This window comes from Poecilia reticulata, linkage group LG6 (genome assembly GCF_000633615.1).
Source record: "Poecilia reticulata strain Guanapo linkage group LG6, Guppy_female_1.0+MT, whole genome shotgun sequence".
Lineage (NCBI taxonomy): Eukaryota > Metazoa > Chordata > Actinopteri > Cyprinodontiformes > Poeciliidae > Poecilia > Poecilia reticulata.
In genome coordinates, this window is record NC_024336.1 from 24,900,624 (window position 1) to 24,919,598 (window position 18,975).

The window sequence follows — 18,975 nt, forward strand, 5'->3', positions numbered from 1 at the left end:
TTGTGTTTTTAGCTTTTTGGATCATGTCGGCAATTAAATCCTTTTTCTAAATTCATTTGCAAATATATTTATATTCCTCTAACTTCTTCACATTTTATGACTTTACAACCAAAATCTTCACCATATTTAAGACAACATTTGCAATACATTCAATGTTATGCAGTACTTTGAAGTTGAGGTAAAAAATGAGACATGGTTTTCCAAGCTTTTGACAAATAAAGATCTGAAAAGCATATCATGAATTTGCATTCAGCCTAAATAAAATCCAGTGCAAACAAATGACATCAGAGGTCACTGAATTAGTAAACAGAGTCCACTTAAAAACAATTCAAATACCACTGCTATGTAAAAGCCTCATGGGTTTTGATAGAGAACATTATTGAACCATCATGGAAGATTGTACCAAGACCAAAACTCAACTTTGTGCCCAGCATACAAATCTATGCAGCAGGGAAATGAAAGCTGGGCAGAAAATATGTTGGAGGTTGCAAAAGTCTTAAGCAGGGGTGAAGGTTCACCTTCCACCAGAGAATTGACCTTTAACACAAAGCCTATTTAAGTTTTACAATGGCCAAGTCAAAATTAAGACTTAAACCCCAATCAAGAATTTGAGGCAAGGCTTGAAATTTGTTAGTTTCAAACACTTTCCTTCCCCCGAGATTAAGCTCTTTTGCAAAGAAAAATAAGCAAAGCTTTTAGGTTCTAGATGTGCAACGCTATTAGAGACACTCAAAATACTTGCAGCTGTAATCAGTCTCACATGAAGCCCCATCCCCCCAAAACTAAATTACAATAAAGTATGTGATTGTACCTCATCAAATATGGGAAAAAGTTCAAAGGAAATATAAACACCTTTCTAGGACCCTGAATGTAGCATTGACCAGGCTTGAAATATGCACAAGATTAATCCTAATTATAAAAATGTTCGCAAAACACATTTTTCAAAAGTAGCATCTGGAGCAGAATCCTCACAAGTGATGCGATGAGGATTACCCAGCATATAAAGCCTTGATGAACCATATAGAGCTAGATGAGGAAGATCAGTGCACACTCAGTCTTGCTTGGTGGAAGTGCTTAGTTTATGTGTTCATAGAAAGCATGTTGCACGCAGACACAGAAGAGGTTCTATGTCGCTAATCCTCCCTTGGCTTTCAGAGTGCCATCACTCCTCCGACACACTCTGATGTTTTAGGCTGCATAATTCTCCGATAGACCAGGATAAGCAACTTAAACAGCTTTTTCAAGGATCATGTCACTGTAGGCTTTACACAATCTGATGCTGCAATGTTTTAAGCGCAGGTGAAAGTGTGTTGACCTGATACAATCCTCCCATTCTATGATAAGTGCACCACTTGAAGCAGCTGGATTAAACTGGTGAAAAAGCATAAATAGTGAGACACTTTTATCTAATAAGAAAACACAGACAAAACAACTGGCAATTGCATGAACAAAAAATGTTTACAGTGTTTAAACTGTTGTGTTATGCTTATTGTTAACCTATCTCGTGGCCTGGTGTGCAGTGTCAGCGTTCAGGCAAGTCTAATTCAATTTGCTATGAATGCATGTGACAGAATGGTCTGCATAATATTGTTGGATACAGCTGAATGTCTAACAAAGCGAGCGCTATTCCTCCTTGCTGAGAAAAGTGGCTGATTGTTTTCATAAGGATGGACATAGAATGTAGAAGTCTGAAGTTCTGGTTAAAACCGAAAGTGAGTGGGAAAATACTTTCCAGAAAAATTATAAACTCTAAGGTAATTTAGTTCTGTTTTCTGTTGAACCATTAAACCATTATTAAACTACTCTCTTTTTCTCCTTCCATGTAGATCACGGTTTTTCGAATGGGCTCTGAGGGGCAGCAGGATATTGAAATGGCTATTCTGACTGCCTTGTTAAAAGGTATTCTAGTGTTGGTTGATTACTTTTCCACAAATCCAAAGTCAGAGCAGCCATCTTCCCAGACATTTTAGACTACCTAATCCTTCATTCAAATGACGCACCAACCGAGTATCGTCTGAGCTGAAAATATTTAGTTTAGGGTTACAATATCCTCTGAAACACTTGAGACTTGCCAAACACTTCCAACTTTAACTCACAATTAGGATCATTTGTAAATAGTGAATATTTTACATTAAGATTCAGTATTTGGTTACATAACATGAGCTTTTATTATTGCTGTTTGGCAATTTGGCCATTTAAAAAAAAATTATGAATGGTTGCAAGTTTTAAAATTAGCAGTCCTGAATCATGTTGATCTGTGCTGTACTTGCAGAATAACTTCACAGCAATATTTTTTTATTACTGCAGGCAGCATTGATCTGTTTCTTACAGGTTCTCTTTGCTTTTGATTGTTTGTTTGCATCAGGCACTAATGCATCTGCGGCAGACCAGCTCAGTCTGGCCCTGGCCTGGAACCGAGTGGATATTGCCCGCAATCACATTTTCGTTTACGGGCACAACTTACCAGTGAGTGGTCCGTGTATATTAACCAATCAATACAAAATGTTCCGCAGCAGCTACGCTGCTTCTTATACATGGCATTTAGGACATAAAATATGGATATGATGTGGACGAAAAGGGAAACAGCCTTAAGCAGTGTAGATGAAAGCTCAGTGAAGAGAACTTTTTTCTGTTAAAGATAGAAGGGTGATACAAGTATTTATTTATTTTTTTATTTCCAATGTAAAAAAGCTAAATATTCAAATCAAATTAGAGGAGGACCCCAAAAATTATTGATGTTTATTACTCAAAAGAGAGACAAAAGTTTTCTTCTTTAATTTTACTTCCTATCAGCCTGCTGGAGCCATTGCCATGACAACAACTAGTGCTGCCACAACTCAGGAAAAGCCAAAGAGTCCAGCCAGCGCTCCACGCAGCAAGATGAGGGCCAAAAAGGGGAAAGGAAAAGGAAAGACCAAACCTGAGCCTCCTGAGGAGACAGATCCCAGAAAGCTGGAGCTAATTCGCTGGGTGAGGATGAAGATTGTAGGAAACATTTAATGGAAAATGAGAAAACATAATTAAGGCTAAATTAGTGGCTATGTTCCATATCTTGCCATGTGCTAGGTGAACTCTTTGGAGCAGGCTATGATGGATGCTCTGGTGTTGGATAGAGTGGACTTCGTCAAACTGCTGCTTGAGAACGGGGTCAACATTCATCATTTCCTCACCATCCCTAGAGTGGAGGAGCTGTACAACACTGTGGGTCTAAAACACAAAGACATAAACTGAGGTGAAAATATAACTAAAACGTGTAGAAACATTATTACTAACCTTCTTCCCATCATTAATTTTCTCAGAAACTTGGCCCTGCAAATACACTGCATGCTGTGGTTAGAGATGTTAAAAAGGTAAATTATATTTCACAAATTCAATAGTATAGAATCAAAATTTCATTAATATTTCAGGCGAAATATTTTGAAAGTCCTAAATATCTTAAACGTAACTTTTGATTCTCCAGGGAAATCTTCCTCCAGATTATCAGATCACTTTGATTGATATTGGTCTGGTGTTGGAATACCTCATGGGTGGAGCTTACAGAAGCAATTATACAAGAAAGGCTTTCCGCAACCTCTACAATAATCTATATGGCCTGAAAAGGGTATGTATAGATGGAAGAGAATAGATGAATGATCCACTCAAAGTAATAGCATTTTAATTAACCTTCCTTCTTGTGCAGCCAAAAGCTTTGAAACTCCTGGGAATGGAGGTGAGGTTGAAAACTCATTTTAGTTCATTTATTTACCAGCTGCAACAAAATGCTCGAGTCCAAGTTTGATTTTTTATTATAATTTTTTTTTTTCAGGATGATGAACCGAGACCAAAAGGCAAGAAAAAGGCCAAAAAGAAGAAGGAAGAAGAGGTGGAAATAGATGTGGATGACCCAGAGGTCTGCCGATTCAAGTACCCGTTCCACGAGCTGATGCTGTGGGCAGTTCTTTTAAAGCGCCAGAAGATGGCGCTGTTTCTTTGGCAGCGTGGGGAGGAGGCTATGGCGAAGGCCCTGGTAGCTTGTAAGCTGTATAAGGCCATGGCCCACGAGTGCTCCGAAAGTGAACTGGTGGACGACATATCCCAAGACCTGGAGAACAATTCCAAGTCAGTGCTGCAGAGTGAAACACTGAAATAAAAACACACACTTTAAATGTTTTTTTTTTGGTTTTTGCTTGTTTAGGTCTTTTACATAATGCTTACAGCTGTCACCTTTTTTCAGAGAATTTGGGCAACTAGCTTATGAGCTGTTGGATCAGTCCTACAAGCGCGACGAACAAGTAGCCATGAAACTCCTAACATACGAGCTAGTCAACTGGAGTAACTCGACCTGTCTGAAGCTGGCGGTAGCTGCAAAACAGCGGGATTTTATCGCTCACACCTGCAGCCAAATGTTGCTCACTGACATGTGGATGGGCTGTTTGAGGATTGGAAAAAATCCTGGCCTCAAGGTGGATCCTTAAATAGTTTTTTGCTAAGCATTTTTGGAAACCTGTTTAAAAATAATTTTGTAATCAAATTGATGATGTCCCACCTAGGTTATTCTAGGAATTATATTCCCCCCACTGATTATGCTCCTGGACTTCCGAATTGGAGAGGACACTTCTTATCAAAGACCCGGAGAAAAAGAAGAGGGAAAGGACAAGGACGACGATGCAAAATCCAGCAAGGTCAGAGTTCATGCTGATGACTAGTTTCACATTCTGTTATCGTCATGATGAAAGATGACAAGACTTTGCGTTTATGTTGTAGGACCCCAACAATGATGGGACTTCCCGCAAAGGAGATGAAGAGGAGGGAAATGCTAATGTGCGCAAAATTCCCATTACAAAAAGGTTCTTTGAATTTTATGATGCGCCTTTTACCAAATTCTGGTTCAACACCGTAAGTTCAAATAAAACTTACTCAAAGATCAAACATTTTAAAATCTTCTGAGTAAAGATTATCTTGAATGTCTATTCTTACATTGTTTCCCCATTAGATTTCCTATCTGGGTTATTTGATGTTGTATAATTACATCATTCTTGTGAAAATGGAGCGATGGCCATCTATACAAGAGTGGACGGTCATTGCTTACATCCTCACTCTTGGCACAGAAAAAGTTAGACAGGTAACAGATACTAAAATGGTCCTACTAAAAATTGGAATAATATTTGAACTTCGATTGGTACAATGTTAACTTATAAATTCTGGTGTCTAGATACTGATGTCAGAACCAGGAAAGCTGAAGCAGAAGATAAGTGTTTGGATGGAGGACTACTGGAACATCACAGACCTTGCTGCCATCTCTACCTTCCTTCTGGCACTGATGCTGCGGCTACAGCCTGAGCCATACATGGGCTATGGCAGAGTCATCTACTGCATAGACATCATCTTCTGGTACATTCGTGTGCTGGACATCTTTGGAGTCAACAAGTACCTGGGACCATACGTGATGATGATTGGGAAAATGGTAAACACAATAACGTCATACAGAATCTTTGCAGGTTTAAAAAGCAAACTGAGCTCAAGTGTGTTTGCTTCTTTTTCCTTCAGATGATTGACATGATGTACTTTGTCGTGATCATGCTGGTGGTACTGATGAGCTTCGGCGTGGCTCGGCAAGCCATCCTTCATCCGGATGAAGAGCCGACGTGGCGCCTGGCCAGGAACATCTTCTACATGCCCTACTGGATGATCTATGGGGAGGTTTTTGCGGACTCGATAGACCGTAAGACTAGAATTCATAGTAAGATTCTGTTTCCTGATTCTGGGCAGATGATCAGTGTCTTAAAATTTCAGTAAAGTTGACACTCTGTTGTGTACAAAATGGTACACTCCATACTTTAGCTCCCTCTGCTGGCAGATTTGTGACAATTCTTGTGGCATCTATGGCATTCATGGCAATAATGCTGCATGGAACAGGAACAGAACAGACAATACATGTCTTCTCACTAACAATCATCAGCCATTAAGATTTGTTTCTCTGTGAAAGCCGCTTCTGTCAAGTTGAAGACATCAACACATAGTCAAAATTGGCAATTAGCAAACAACATGTAATGTTTTTAAATTATTTAAACCCAACAAGGACAAAAGAAATATGTATGACATGAATGTCAAACAAGAATCATTTGGTTTGCACATTTGCTAAAACATTTTCTTACAATAAACAACTTTGCAGTATTCTGTAAATGTTCAAGAATTGCAGAGAGCAAATGTTTTTTTTTTTTATAAAATGCTTTCCTATTCTTTTCCAATAAAAAAGCTGGTCTTGATTTCTGGAATTTCTATTCTTAATTCATAGGCTTTGGTCTCCTTGGCCTATGACATTGATCTCAAAATCATTAAGGTCAAATATTTGCACACACTGTGACATAAGGTTGTAGAAATGTTTATCACATGGAATAAACACCATTTAGAAATTCAATAAATGAGGACTTTGTCTGACTTTTAAAACTCTGCTGATGCACATGCTTTCAATTAATCCTGGGTTTATAAAATTTAAAAATTATTACATTGTTGTATATGGCTAATTTAAACTGTAAACTAGTTATGTGATTCAACTCAAAAATTACAGCAAATCATAAGACAGGGATAAAAACATTCATAAACACCCAATTTGATGGAAGTGCTCTAGTATGATCTTTTCCTTTTTTTCATATACCATCTTCACCTTGACAGAAATCGAAAACATGATTTCTTTTTACATTGATTTTAACCTTTTCCTTTTGTCCTTCTGCAATTGTTTCTTTGTATTTTCATAAGTCTATGCAATGGAAATTAATCGTAAGTAGTCTTTAAATCATGGATTCTCAACTCTAATCCGTTTGCCGCTGAACTGTTTTTAATAGCAAAGCTAATTTTATCGCCTCTCTCCTCACAGCTCCGTGTGGAGAACATCTATATGATGAAGATGGGAAAAAGCTTCCTCCATGCATCCCCGGTGCATGGCTCACACCTGCAATTATGGCTTGTTATCTTCTCGTGGCAAACATCCTTCTGGTTAACTTGCTCATTGCCGTCTTCAAGTAAAAAAAAAAAAGAAAAAAGGATGAATGACTCTAATTGAAACATCTTCAGAGTTAAAATGACAGTCATTATTTTTTTTTATCTTTTCTATCTTACAGCAACACCTTCTTTGAAGTCAAGTCCATCTCCAACCAGGTGTGGAAGTTTCAAAGATACCAGCTAATAATGACTTTCCACGACCGCCCAATCCTGCCTCCACCTCTCATCATCCTGAGTCACCTCTACATCCTCTTCAACAGGCTTTTCCGCCGTTGCATCAGGAAAAATAAGGAAGGAGAGCTTGATGAGAAGGATCGGGGCCTCAGTTAGTCTCCTTCAGTTGAACAAAATTACAAAGATCTTGTTTTACCAGAAAACGGTTCTGTTGATTAAGCTAAAGTTTTGACTAACTTCATGTTCTAATCTTTCTTGCAGAGCTCAGACTTAATCCAGAGGAGCTAAAGAATCTGTATGAGTTTGAGGAACAGTGCGTGGAGGAATATTTCCGGGAAAAGGAAGATGAGCAACAGTCTTCAAGTGACGAACGCATCAAGGTTACTTCAGAGAGGTAAAATGCATTCTCAGTTGTACTTTTTGTTCTTCCAATTACAGCTGTTTTATGCTCCCTCTTTCATCTTATCTGCAGAGTTGAGAACATGTCAATGCGTCTGGAGGAGGTCAATGAAAGGGAGAACACCATGAAAGCATCTTTGCAGACAGTAGACCTGCGTCTGGCCCAGCTGGAAGAGCTCCATGGACGTATGGCTTCCGCACTGGAAAAGCTTGCAGGGCTGGACAAACTGGAGCTAACCAGAACCTTCTCTAGAAACTCGTCTGTGTGTGATCATTCCACTCTCCTCCGGCAGGGCAGTATTAACAGCGCAGATGGTTACAGTCTCTACCGCTTCCACATGGACATGGAAGAGTTTGCGACCAGGCAGAAGGACACGGACGAGAAAGTAGGCCTAGAAAGAGAGCGGAGTGTGCGACAAGCCTCGAGCACTTGTGCTCTCAACGCAGCACAGACGCTAGAGGTTGGTGGTTTGGAGAGATCGCGACCTAGCTCATGTGTGGACATTCTCATATCTCCATGTGAACAGAGGCTTTCCTCTGGGGCTTCAAGCCAAGAGACCATAGCCAACATAAAGCAAGGCAGCACAATGTTTCTGGACAAACTGTCAGACCAAAACAGGCTAAAACCTTTATCGCCTGCCAAAAGGGCCAAGTCCCTGAAATACTTTCCTGCTGAAGACCAGCCCTCATCTCCTTTAACAAAGAGAAGATCTAGGAGCACCACCACTGCCCACCCCACTGATAAACCAGAGAGATCTGTTGAGCCTACAACCGAGGCAAAACCTCTGGGAGCACCTTCCTCTTCTCCAAGGAGGGCAAAATCTCTAAGAGATCTTCCACTTGAAAGCCAAACATCTCCCATCACTAGGAAGAGGGCTACCAGCAGCATCATCTATGATCCAGTTGAAGCAGGTGATATAACTCAAACAGCAGCAGATTTAAAACATCAGGTCCATTCTAGTGGAAAAGCATCATCAGTCAAAACCCTGGCTCAGCAGTTTCAAACTGCTGCTTCACCTGAAGAGTTAGAAATGAATCACACAGATGTAGTTCCTTCAGATAGTGGGACAGGACAAACAGAAATGGAGCAAGACGAAGACCGCAAGACAACAAAGCCCAAAAGAAACCCCTCAGATGGTACCGACTACCTGACTGTAGCCGATGAAAGGTATATGCGGTCTCAAAGGTCAAAGAGCTGCAATGCCAGCGACAGAAAAGTAAAGCCCATGGTGTTCTTAAAAGAGCCGAGAGCCTCCAGCAGTGAGAGAGACCTCGTCGAAGCAAGCAGAGTGTCAGACCTTGGATGGGAAGAAGAGAAGAAGATGATGAAGGCGGGAAAATCACATGAGGGTTTGCAAGACAAGAAATAAAAGCAATCAAGAAAATAACACATGGACTATAAAACCAAGACAAGAAAGAAAATCATCCTTAGATAGTGATGGTAAAATTATTTGTTAAATGTTAAGGGGTTTAAGCAAAATCACAAGAAATTTCTGAAGATTTTTCTAATTTACTGTTGCTCTTTTCTGTAGGTGTAACATATGAGAACTTACAAAGACTACCAGTCACATTACAGTTTTTTTCCCCAATTATGTGTTTTCATGGACAGGAAATGTGAATGAAAATCTACTAAATATTGTCAGTTTCAGTAAAAAAAAAAAAAACATAAGAAAAATGCATGCATATACAATGTGAACAGCAAAACACACCAACATTCTATATATGGTTGACATTTTCAAATACTATCTGTAAACATTTTCTTTTGTCAGATACTCTGTGCTTAGTACTGAGCCCCCACTGGGATCTCCCTACTGCTTTCATGCAAAAACAATACACTTGTATAACACCGTGAATTCAGTCCTGCTTCTGAGAAAAAAACACTCCTTCCACAGTTTCATTTTAACACTGAAACATCTATAAATGTTGGTTCTATGAAAAAATAAAAGAATAAAAAAAATATTAGAATACATAAGTTGTATTAGTATGCTTATTTTTTAGCTATTCTAATTTCTATCACAATTCTCCTTAGCAGCAGAGCTAATGTCAGTGCAACAAAAAGGCCAAAAGCTTAGTAACATACATGAACTTCACACAGACACATACAATCAATGCTTAAACCTGATATCTCAAAGCATCTTCATAGGAATTCTGATAATAGGTAGTATATATATATTATAAAAATGGTGCTACGGTAAGTAAAATAAAAAGACAACAATGTGCAACCTATGTATTTTTATATTATAAACGGCATCAGAATTATTGCCCACTGCAAGCAGGCACTGCAGGGAAAGCTACAAACCCCTGCACGAGTATTTTGTATGAGCAGACACAAAGTATCAGGCCTTCAGTCCATCGATACTCCTCTGATCAGCAAATCAGGGCAGCGTCTCGACTGCCCAAGACCTCAGGTGGCAGTAAGACCGTGTGTGCAAGAGCAGTGCTGCTGCAGCGAGGAAGCCCGAGAGGAAGGAGTCCTCTAAAACAGGCAAGGTCACGATAGAAATGTGACAACTGTCCGCCTGCTGCTTAGAGAAGTGAACACTTGAAGAATTTAATTCTCTTTGACTTCTTATCAGTAATCTTCACCGGTCTTCCGGTTCCTCCGCCGCTGCTGTCAGTCTACCAGTCAATGAAACAACAAACTGAGTGTTATCAAGAAAAACAGCAGCATCTTTTTTTAAACAGTGTCTTCACTACCTACCGTCTTTGAGCACAGATTGTTCAATATGTCTCTTGCAATAGTATAAAAGGCCTGAGAGGGAAAAAAAAAAAGAATAAAAAATGTTAATTATGTAAATAATTTATTTTATGTGTGTTAATACAAATTTTTTCACATTACAAATTTCAGAACAATTTCAATTTCATGTGACTGAACCATTATAAAGTAGAACATAAATATGAAATGTAAACGGGTATTTCTAAAAAACAACAATCTGAAAAGTGTGGTGTGGATTTGCATTCAGTCCCCTTTTCTCTGGTAGTGCTAAATAAAATACAGTGCAACCAATTGCTTTCACAAAAAACCTAATTACTAAATACTGTAATTTTTTTAAGTGTTAGAGGTAAATACTCTAATGCTTAAAAAGGTGACCGATTCACCGTCCAGCAGAATGACGACCTTAAACATACAACCAGATCTGAAACCGAATGGTTTCAATTTGAGCATATACATTGGACCCAAATCCAATTAAGATTCTGTAACAAGATATAAAATCTGGTGTTCAAAGACATTCAATCTAACTAAGCCTGGGCTATTTATTTTGGAAAGAATTCCAATACACTGTGTTTGAAATGTGACAAAATATGTAAATACAAGGGGTACTATTGCTTCTATCAAGCTGAAAATGTTTCACTTACCTCTTCTACATTTAAGCCAGACTTTGCGCTAGTTTCTAAGAACTTCACTCCATAATCAATAGCCAGCTGAGGGAGATTAAATACAAGTATTTATTTCAAAACTGCATTTGCTTTTTAGATTTGTTTTTAGTGTGTTTTGACTAACTAAAGACTCACTTTTTCACCCCGGTCTTTCGACACCTGCCTCCTGTCAGTCATGTCACATTTGTTACCCAGGACCATTTTCTCCACATCAGATGAGGCATGCTAAAAATATTGAAAAAGATCATTTAAAGAAATAGATTGTTGAGAGTAAAAACAAAAGTAAAGCACAATAATTTTGACAATTCTTAATCAGCTTTTAGAAGAAAAAAAAAGCATTTTACGTTGTTATGTAAGGTGAGATTACCTCTTCAATGTTTCTAATCCAGTTTTTTATGTTGTCAAAGGACTTCTCGTTGCTGATGTCGTAGACTAACATAATACCCTACAGAGGAGAAAACCTTCTGAAGTTTCTGAACCCTGTAATGAAAATGCATGGTAGATTTACAGTGAACAGATTGAAAAGGCAGGGACTTACCATTGCTCCTCTGTAGTAAGCTGTGGTAATGGTGCGAAACCTCTCCTGTCCAGCAGTGTCCCTGAGAACATCAATTAAAAAGAAATACGATTTGGCTACATTCGTACAGTTTTTCTTCCCCCCCCCCCTTCAGGATTAAACTCTCAAAAGGTTCAGTTACCAAATCTGGAGTTTAACTCGTTTCCCATCCAGCTCTATGGTTCTGATCTTGAAGTCGATCCCTGTGTCGGAGCAAACAAATGGGCTTAGAAAAGGAATTCAGGGTTCCTACATGTATTTCATGTCAAAATGCTGTATTTTTCAGTTAATCAAGTATATTGGCATAGCACATTTGAACAAAAAGTCAGTTCAAAGTGCTTTACGTAACAAAAACACAAGAATAAGAAGTCATAAAAGCAACATACAGGCAATAATTGAGAAACCAGTGACAAACGTTACGTTTTGACAAGACGGATACCTAGATGCACAGTTGGATGGATGGATGGTTAAATAATTAGGTAATGGATGGATGTTGGATGGTGCAAATTACCATGGGTGAGGGGAGCTTTGACCCTCTTAATTAAGGCTTTGACCTCCCTAAATAAGGTTAAAAATACAAGGTATACAAGAGAGTATAAAACACTTAGCGATTCCATGCTACTTGTATTATACAATTACATTAAGTGTGTTGAAATAAGCTGAAAATACTCTTGTAATAACCAACTTTCCCCTAAAATGGAACATATCTTCAAACCTTGTCAAAACGTGATTGGCAGTAAGTCACGAGTTTGTGTAATGATGCATTCACATTTGGCTTTTTCACCTCAGAGTTTCTTAATTATAGTTTGGAAAGAGTTTCAGGAGGGAATACCATGATTTGTCTATGTAAGGTGAAGTTAGTTTACGATTTGTACCTAGTGATGGGCAACTTAAAGAACTGACTAAATTAAATCAAATGCAGACTTCAATTTTATGTTCTCCCTCTGGAAAGAGTGGTGAATTGATAGTGTAACAGCTAGAATTCATTCCAGATTTAGTCAATTAATATAGGATAAAGTCTGAGAACAAAAATATTTTTTTAAATGTGTTTTTTCATATTCAAACTTGAAAGATACTAAAATCAAATTCCATAGTTTTCCAGAGGTTTCTCTGAGCATTAGATTAATCTTGCCGTTGATCACTACATTATCAAACACTTCTCCACATATTAAAACAGTAATGATCATTTTGTAAAAGCTAAAAACAATTAAAAGAATATTGGTACAGAGGGATAATCATTGTTGACCACAAAAGCCTTATGAGGTTATGGAGACTACATCAGTATCATATCAATGGTATCAGCCATTAATCAGTGTAGTATCCTGTACTGAACCTAATTGATGGACGTAGTAAGCTTACAGGAAAGAATCATTACCATTTGCCTCTCACGTCCATTGTCTGGCTTTAAAACCCTCACAGATCATTAACACAAAGCAGGTCTCCGTGATATGCATTAAAGCTGCTTTTTTACGAACGTTACTACCAACAGAGTCTTATCGAAGGTTCAGTAAACCATTTTTTAAGTTTAAGATGTGTATTTTTTTTCCTTGAGGCGTCCTCGGGATACTCACCTATTGTAGATATGAAGGTGGTATTGAAGGAGTCCTCGCTGAATCTGAACAGCAGACATGTCTTACCGACGCCGCTGTCTCCGATAAGCAACAGTTTGAAGAGGTAGTCGTACGTTTTCGCCATTTTAAAAAATAATAGAGTCCAGTGTTTAGGTCTTTACAAAATGCCGTTAGGAGCAGGCGGAGTCCGCCTGGGTGGATATCCTCAGCTGTCGGCTGCCGAATCGGGGCAGACTGGCTGCACAGCAAAACCGGTGCCGGAGGTGTTGACGTCATTGTTTTCGCTTTGCTTTGTGGGATATGTAGTTTCAAATAAAACGGCGACTTAAAGGGATATGAAGCCGGAAATAGTAAATCTCCTGCCCCCTCTCAGGTGCGACTATTTGTTTTGTTGCTTATTACAATTTAACACGTATTTATCTCCTTTTTGTTTATTAAAAGGCAAAATAAACATTTTCACAAAAAGATACTTTACAGTGTTAAGTGTCACTGGTATAACAACCCACACACCAGAGGTGATTGGTTTATGCTGGCACTACATCTCATTGATACTTCTCTACATTCTGTCTAGCTATATTGGAAACTGACCTTAGGGTTGCTTTGAGAGCTCTTACTTTGCAAGTACAATCAGAACACGTAATATTTCTGGATTTTAAAAAGCTATAAGCAATTAAAATTTTAGCTGTTGTGAATGACTCTCACAATGATGATGATGTCTTAATATGAATTCCTGTTAAGATATCCCAAGAGACTAAAACTGACTGGTCCAAGAGGAGCAAACACCAACAATTAGTGCAAATACTGTATTATTGAGCTTTAAATTAAAACCATGATTGTATTAGGCACCTATTTTCAGAGAGGTCCAATATTATTTACATGGGAAACTAAGTCAGGAGGTGGATTCGCCACCAATAGTCTTCCTGTGTGAAACATTTTTTTGAATGCAACATGTTCAAACAAATTAATAATTGATATTATCTATTTAATATCAAAGTAAAGCACAGAATAAAAAAAAAACACAATTATATTAGGTTAAGTGAGACCTTCTTTCTGGCAGTTACCATGACTGTTTACATTCTAATCGTTTTGCTCATACCCTGACTTTCCCAACCTTAATTTTTTCATGTAAAGAGCTGCACATAAGTTAAATCTTTAGTTTATTTTTGAGTCTGGAGTCGTTTTAATAGAAATTCACTTTGGTCTTGTGTCGTAGCTGCTTTGCTCAGAATTCTGACCTTTAGGGAGACATTGGGTTTTAAATATTTTAGTCCGATTAAAAAATAAAAAAAAAACATCTTCCGTTTGTAACATTCATTAAAATAGGCTGTAAAACAATTAATTGGTAATTATATTTTAGGCTGGACTCAGATTAAGGTTTCCTTCACCTTCACTGATTTTTTTTGTCTTGAAAGGTTTCTCCGTCAGGCCATCCATCTACTTATCAGAAACAACTTAGGCAAGAATACAATGTGCAAACTACTGGTGTGATGACATACATGCTGAAACATGCATGTAAAACACAAGAAATAAAAAAATAAAATCCAGATGAAGATCCCTATACTTTATTAAATGACCCCAAATGTGTCATAGTTGACGTTACCTTCACAGAAAGCATACGAATCGTCCTTACAGGCTCTGAAAACAAAGAATGAGTGTAGAATTGATAACGAATACATACAAACAAATAAAAGGAAAATAATTCTTGAAATACAGAAACAGTGACATGAAAATGCAGTTTGTAAAACAAAAGACCACTTCTTCAGTTACATGTTTGTGTCAAACACGCATATAAAGCAAATAAAAAATTGGCAGCTGTGTTGTTTTCGAGTCGTTCTCTCCTTTTAAGTCCATACTTTGAAAACTGCAGTGAATCAAACCTATTCAAAACCAAGAACTGGAACCTAGATTACAATCACTGTGTCTGACATTGCACTCCGCCTCTGGGACCCTCTTCTTCCTCCTCATAGGCTTCTCTGTGGTAGCGTTTCTGTTGTGAATTGAGATCAACCTCACAGAGGTCCACCTCCTCCATGTCCTCCGTGATCATCACATCCTCTCTGGGAGGAAGCAGTCTTTCCAGCTGGAACATGAGATGCTCAGGGAGCCAGTGGTTTTCTGGAAACTCCACCTGGAAGCAGAAAACATGATCAACCAGTTGCCGGATACGCCACAAAGGTTCCACTTAAAATCTGTGTCGGTTGTGTAAAATGCGTCAAGAAACTCACCTGGAACTGAATGATGAGCATTCCTCTTTCATAGGGATCCCGGTGGATAGGCATGCCCTCATTTTGAACACATTTGATGTCGTTGTGCCTGATGACTTCGCCTGAAAGAGAACAAAAAGTGAATACATCTATAAACCTAACAGCAAAAACGCAGGTAAAGACAGCTGGTCAACCAAAAGAATTGCTGTACCTGGCATTGTGCTGATGATGAGCAATCTGCTGTCTAATGTCCGGATGGTCTTTCGGAAGCCACACAGGGCCTCTGCAAGTTTGATGTCCATCTTCATTAGCAGATCGTCTCCTTGCCTCTGGAAAACCGGGTGCTCCTTCTGATCCAGGACAATGACAACGTCTCCAGGTTCTAGTCCCGGTTCCTGGTCACCCTCTCCGTGAAATGTAATTTTCTGGCCATCTTTCATACCTGAAACGATTAAAATCAACATTTTATCCAAGTTTCTCGTCTAAGTTATATCGGATTACTTTACTTTTGCATATTTCAAGTCTTACCTTTGTCAATGTGAACTTCAAGAATTTTCTTCTTGCGCTCCAGTTTGTGTCCGTTGCAGTTCTTACAGCGGTCCTTTGCGTTAAACTTCTCCCCTTGCCCCTGGCAGTCGTGACACATGCTCTGGATCTGCTGAATCATGCCCGGCCCGATCTGTTGCACTCTGATTTGTACTCCCCTGCCTTTGCAAGTCGAACACTTCTCCAAAGTCCCTTTTTTACCACCGTAACCTTTAAAATGAAACCAAGATACATTTATTTTCCGTCTTGAGAAACCGTTTTTGGAACTTTTTAAAAAGTATCCTAAAAAAGGTCCAGTACTTACCGTCACATTTTTCGCAAATGACATTCTTCTGAAGTCCAAGCTTCCTAGTAGAACCGTTGTACATTTCTTCTAGTGTGACACCAAGCTGGTGAACAACATTTTTTCCTTCAGGAAAAAATAAATAAATAAAAAAAATGCAATTTAAAACATAAATATTCAAAGCGCATCACATCCAAGTTGGAGTTCTTAGACTTTGTAATTATATCCCACCTCTTCTCTCCCTCTGCATTCGACCTCCACCTCCAAAGAACATGTCAAACACATCCATTGGCGAAGCCCCAGAGTTCATGCCTCCCTCTTTAATAGCTTGTTCCCCTCCTTGGTCATATAGGTCCCTCTTCTTTGGATCAGACAGCACCTCGTAGGCATGAGAGATGAGCTTGAACTGTTAAAAAAGAGAGAGTTTTAAGTGGCTTTAAACTTGCAGTTATACATGTTAGACATACTTTATTCTCTACTAGAGGAAGACGGGTGATTCTTCTTTCATACCGGATTTTAAAACAGCATTTATATTTCTATCAGCTAAACTATGGAGGTGGTTTTGACAGATTAGTGTGCTACCTGATCAGCCTTCTCCTCGAAAACAGCTCTTTATTTATACTTAAAATATCGGTAGTTGAACAAAGTAGTTTTGATATGACAATATTGTGTTTGATTTGCCTTATATAAGAGGTTTCTCTAAATCCTCCACAGTGTTCTGTTACTTAAAGTTTTCTAGCACTTATAGCATGTCCCACTGACATGCATCAATTTGTAACCATCACCAATTATTAAAGATCATCTGGAGACTGAGGGAAATCCATTCAAAACTTTTTTAAATCAAGTCATTTGCGATTTTAGGTCAAGTTTTTTTTTTTTTTTTTTTTTTTTTTAAGATTTCTGTTTAGACTGGGGAACATAAATTGCCCCAGGATTTTAGCTTTTAAAAAACTGCAGCTGTTTAAAATGCAATTCCTGAGACCTAATTAAAATAATAATAAAAACACACATAAACTATTAAATGGAATCGGTTAGCTCTTCCACTCCGGTCTAACCTCCCCCAGTGTTAACACAGAAGCAGCGCTGTGGATGTTTCCAGAAAGTTCCTCCTGTCTCGTCTCTCAACAAGGAGGTTTAAAAACGAAAAGCAACGGTCCACTAACTGAACATTTTCACACATTAGAGTAATCTCTGCATTTCTCTCTTACCTTTTCGCCTTCATTTGGGTTCTTGTCCGGGTGATATTTCAGTGCTAGTTTTCTGTAGGCTTTTTTAATTTCGTCCGTCGAGGCTTTTGGGCTGACCCCCAGGAGATCGTAGTAACCAGTTTCGTGCACCATGGTGACTATACTGTAAAAAAAATAAAAAATAAATAAAATACATAGATAAAATAAAATATATTCTATTTAATTCCGATGAGTTATCCGAATTGCAGGCTTGGAATAAAAAAATGTAAAAAGAAATTAGAACAAGTTGTGAACGTACTCCCTTATAAAGATAATATTTAAAATGGAATTTCCTCTTTCAGTTTTAATACACAAAAATGAACTAAGCAGACTGCATATTAAACTTGACGTTAAAGGGTGGTTAAATGATATTAAAAACAGCAGCTTACTCTGACCACTGAGTTTAATTAAACTACATAGCTTTATAAAGATCAGTGTAACAAGAAAAAGTATCCCACTTACTTGCTGTATTTCCTGCAAGAGCTGTTAAGAGCGGTTAACTGACAATGGACGAGGAGGACACGGCTCCTTTTTATAGCCGAACCGCTGTGCAGAAGTTTCTGGAGAGCTCGGAGCAGCGCCACCCGGATGTGTCGTAGACTTACGCATTGAGTCTAGAAAATACCAGAGCGGGAAAAAAAATGGCGCGAGGGAGAGGGGTGACGGTGGCGCTTCCAAACCGGCTTCTCGAATGACTTGACCTAATTCCTGTCTTCATATACGGGGCAATAGGTGAAGGTCTTTCAAAGAATATTATGCAACACCGCTCGGAGAGAAGGAGATAGGGGGATAGTGTTGCTGTAACGTAAAGAAAAAAATTAGCAACAACAGTTAAACACAACTGTTTTAGGAAAGTTTTAAGGTTGCCTGTGCGGTTCATGCTTCGAACCGATCTTCCAAACTCACACAGACTATACTGATTTCCTCAGTAATCTAATCAAAATAGTCAGATATTCCTGCTGTCACTTACTCCAAAAATGTTTCTTGCTTCTTAAGAGGAAACATCTCTACAGTACTAGTATTCAAGTTTTCTTTTAGACTTCTTTTTTCTTTCTGGAACCTGAAGTAATTATTTTCCTAGGAAACGTACAAAGACTCAAAGGGTATTTTAAAAGTGTTTGCCTCGTGCTGTATATAAACAGCTGGGGGAAAAAAAATCAGAATTTATTTAACTGAGTGCATTGGAAATGTTTCCCAAAATTACCATTCTCCCAGATTTTGATTCCAAGAAATCTGTTAGATGTACCCACATGTTTTTAATTGCTGGGATTATTATGTTTTGGAGAGGCCCAGTCCTTACTGAAATCTGTCTGACAGAGAATATGTGGAGAGAGCTAAAGATTATGATGGCAAGGAGGTTTTGCTACCTCTCGGATTATCTGCACTCAGTGGAAACATTGAAAATTAGATGGTTATGCTGAAATGATAAAGATTAGGTGGACACTGAAATTCTTTGCTAAGTATGCAGATTGGACAGAGACAGGGCATCGGTGTATTAAAAGAAGGAATTTTACTAGCACCCATTTACTTTTACAAAATAAAGACTGTATTTTGACACGGTAACGATGACACGGTAACACATTTTTGCCTTGCAGCTAGAAGGTCCTGGGTTTGAATCCTGGTCTGGGGTCTTTTTGCATGGAGTTTGCATGTTCTCCCT

At 38.5% G+C, this 18,975-nt stretch overlaps 3 protein-coding genes across 4 annotated transcripts; 1 reads left to right on the forward strand and 2 right to left on the reverse strand.

Moving 5' to 3' along the window:
- The first annotated feature begins 14 nt into the window (after positions 1-14).
- On the forward strand, positions 15-9,425 carry LOC103466580 (transient receptor potential cation channel subfamily M member 1). 2 transcript variants are annotated; one of them, XM_017305469.1, is made up of 19 exons: positions 15-1,899; positions 2,366-2,466; positions 2,794-2,970; positions 3,067-3,201; positions 3,300-3,350; positions 3,461-3,601; positions 3,680-3,709; positions 3,806-4,098; positions 4,214-4,442; positions 4,530-4,661; positions 4,744-4,875; positions 4,973-5,101; positions 5,192-5,443; positions 5,527-5,719; positions 6,736-6,756; positions 6,854-6,998; positions 7,098-7,303; positions 7,414-7,546; positions 7,625-9,425. In XM_017305469.1, the coding sequence occupies exons 1-19, from the start codon at positions 1,842-1,844 to the stop codon at positions 8,919-8,921; spliced, it is 3,855 nt and encodes a 1,284-aa protein (XP_017160958.1). In that variant the 5' UTR covers positions 15-1,841; the 3' UTR covers positions 8,922-9,425. The 2 variants fall into 2 exon arrangements, with proteins under 2 accessions (XP_017160958.1, XP_017160959.1); XM_017305470.1 differs by having other exon boundaries at positions 5,527-5,701.
- On the reverse strand, positions 9,179-13,337 carry LOC103466581 (ras-related protein Rab-8B). The gene is made up of 8 exons (XM_008412257.2): positions 13,057-13,337; positions 11,628-11,688; positions 11,468-11,528; positions 11,297-11,374; positions 11,065-11,154; positions 10,909-10,974; positions 10,253-10,303; positions 9,179-10,170 (listed from the first exon to the last, which is right to left on the reverse strand). Exons 1-8 carry the CDS (start codon positions 13,178-13,180, stop codon positions 10,078-10,080), a joined length of 624 nt encoding a protein of 207 aa, XP_008410479.1. The 5' UTR covers positions 13,181-13,337; the 3' UTR covers positions 9,179-10,077.
- Positions 13,338-14,596: 1,259 nt separating this feature from the next.
- dnaja (DnaJ heat shock protein family (Hsp40) member A) lies at positions 14,597-17,920 on the reverse strand. Its single transcript, XM_008412255.2, has 8 exons — positions 17,778-17,920; positions 17,298-17,439; positions 16,321-16,495; positions 16,111-16,215; positions 15,789-16,016; positions 15,472-15,702; positions 15,282-15,382; positions 14,597-15,184 (listed from the first exon to the last, which is right to left on the reverse strand). Exons 2-8 carry the CDS (start codon positions 17,427-17,429, stop codon positions 14,969-14,971), a joined length of 1,188 nt encoding a protein of 395 aa, XP_008410477.1. The 5' UTR covers positions 17,430-17,439; positions 17,778-17,920; the 3' UTR covers positions 14,597-14,968.
- Positions 17,921-18,975: the final 1,055 nt, after the last annotated feature.

Bases quoted from the DNA above. Each gene is read 5' to 3' on its own strand.
- LOC103466580 (XM_017305469.1), top strand. From the start codon at position 1,842: ATGGGCTCTGAGGGGCAGCAGGATATTGAAATGGCTATTCTGACTGCC. The intron at 1,900-2,365 runs GTATTCTAGTGT...TGTTTGCATCAG, and splicing joins TCTGACTGCCTTGTTAAAAG to GCACTAATGCATCTGCGGCA. The intron at 4,876-4,972 runs GTAAGTTCAAAT...TTTCCCCATTAG, and splicing joins CCAAATTCTGGTTCAACACC to ATTTCCTATCTGGGTTATTT.
- LOC103466581 (XM_008412257.2), bottom strand. From the start codon at position 13,180: ATGGCGAAAACGTACGACTACCTCTTCAAACTGTTGCTTATCGGAGAC. The intron at 11,375-11,467 runs GTAAGTCCCTGC...TCTCCTCTGTAG, and splicing joins CTTACTACAGAGGAGCAATG to GGTATTATGTTAGTCTACGA. The intron at 10,304-10,908 runs GTAAGTGAAACA...TTTCCCTCTCAG, and splicing joins CTGGCTTAAATGTAGAAGAG to GCCTTTTATACTATTGCAAG.
- dnaja (XM_008412255.2), bottom strand. From the start codon at position 17,429: ATGGTGCACGAAACTGGTTACTACGATCTCCTGGGGGTCAGCCCAAAA. The intron at 16,017-16,110 runs GTAAGTACTGGA...TTCATTTTAAAG, and splicing joins CATTTGCGAAAAATGTGACG to GTTACGGTGGTAAAAAAGGG. The intron at 15,185-15,281 runs GTGAGTTTCTTG...TTCTGCTTCCAG, and splicing joins TGCTCATCATTCAGTTCCAG to GTGGAGTTTCCAGAAAACCA.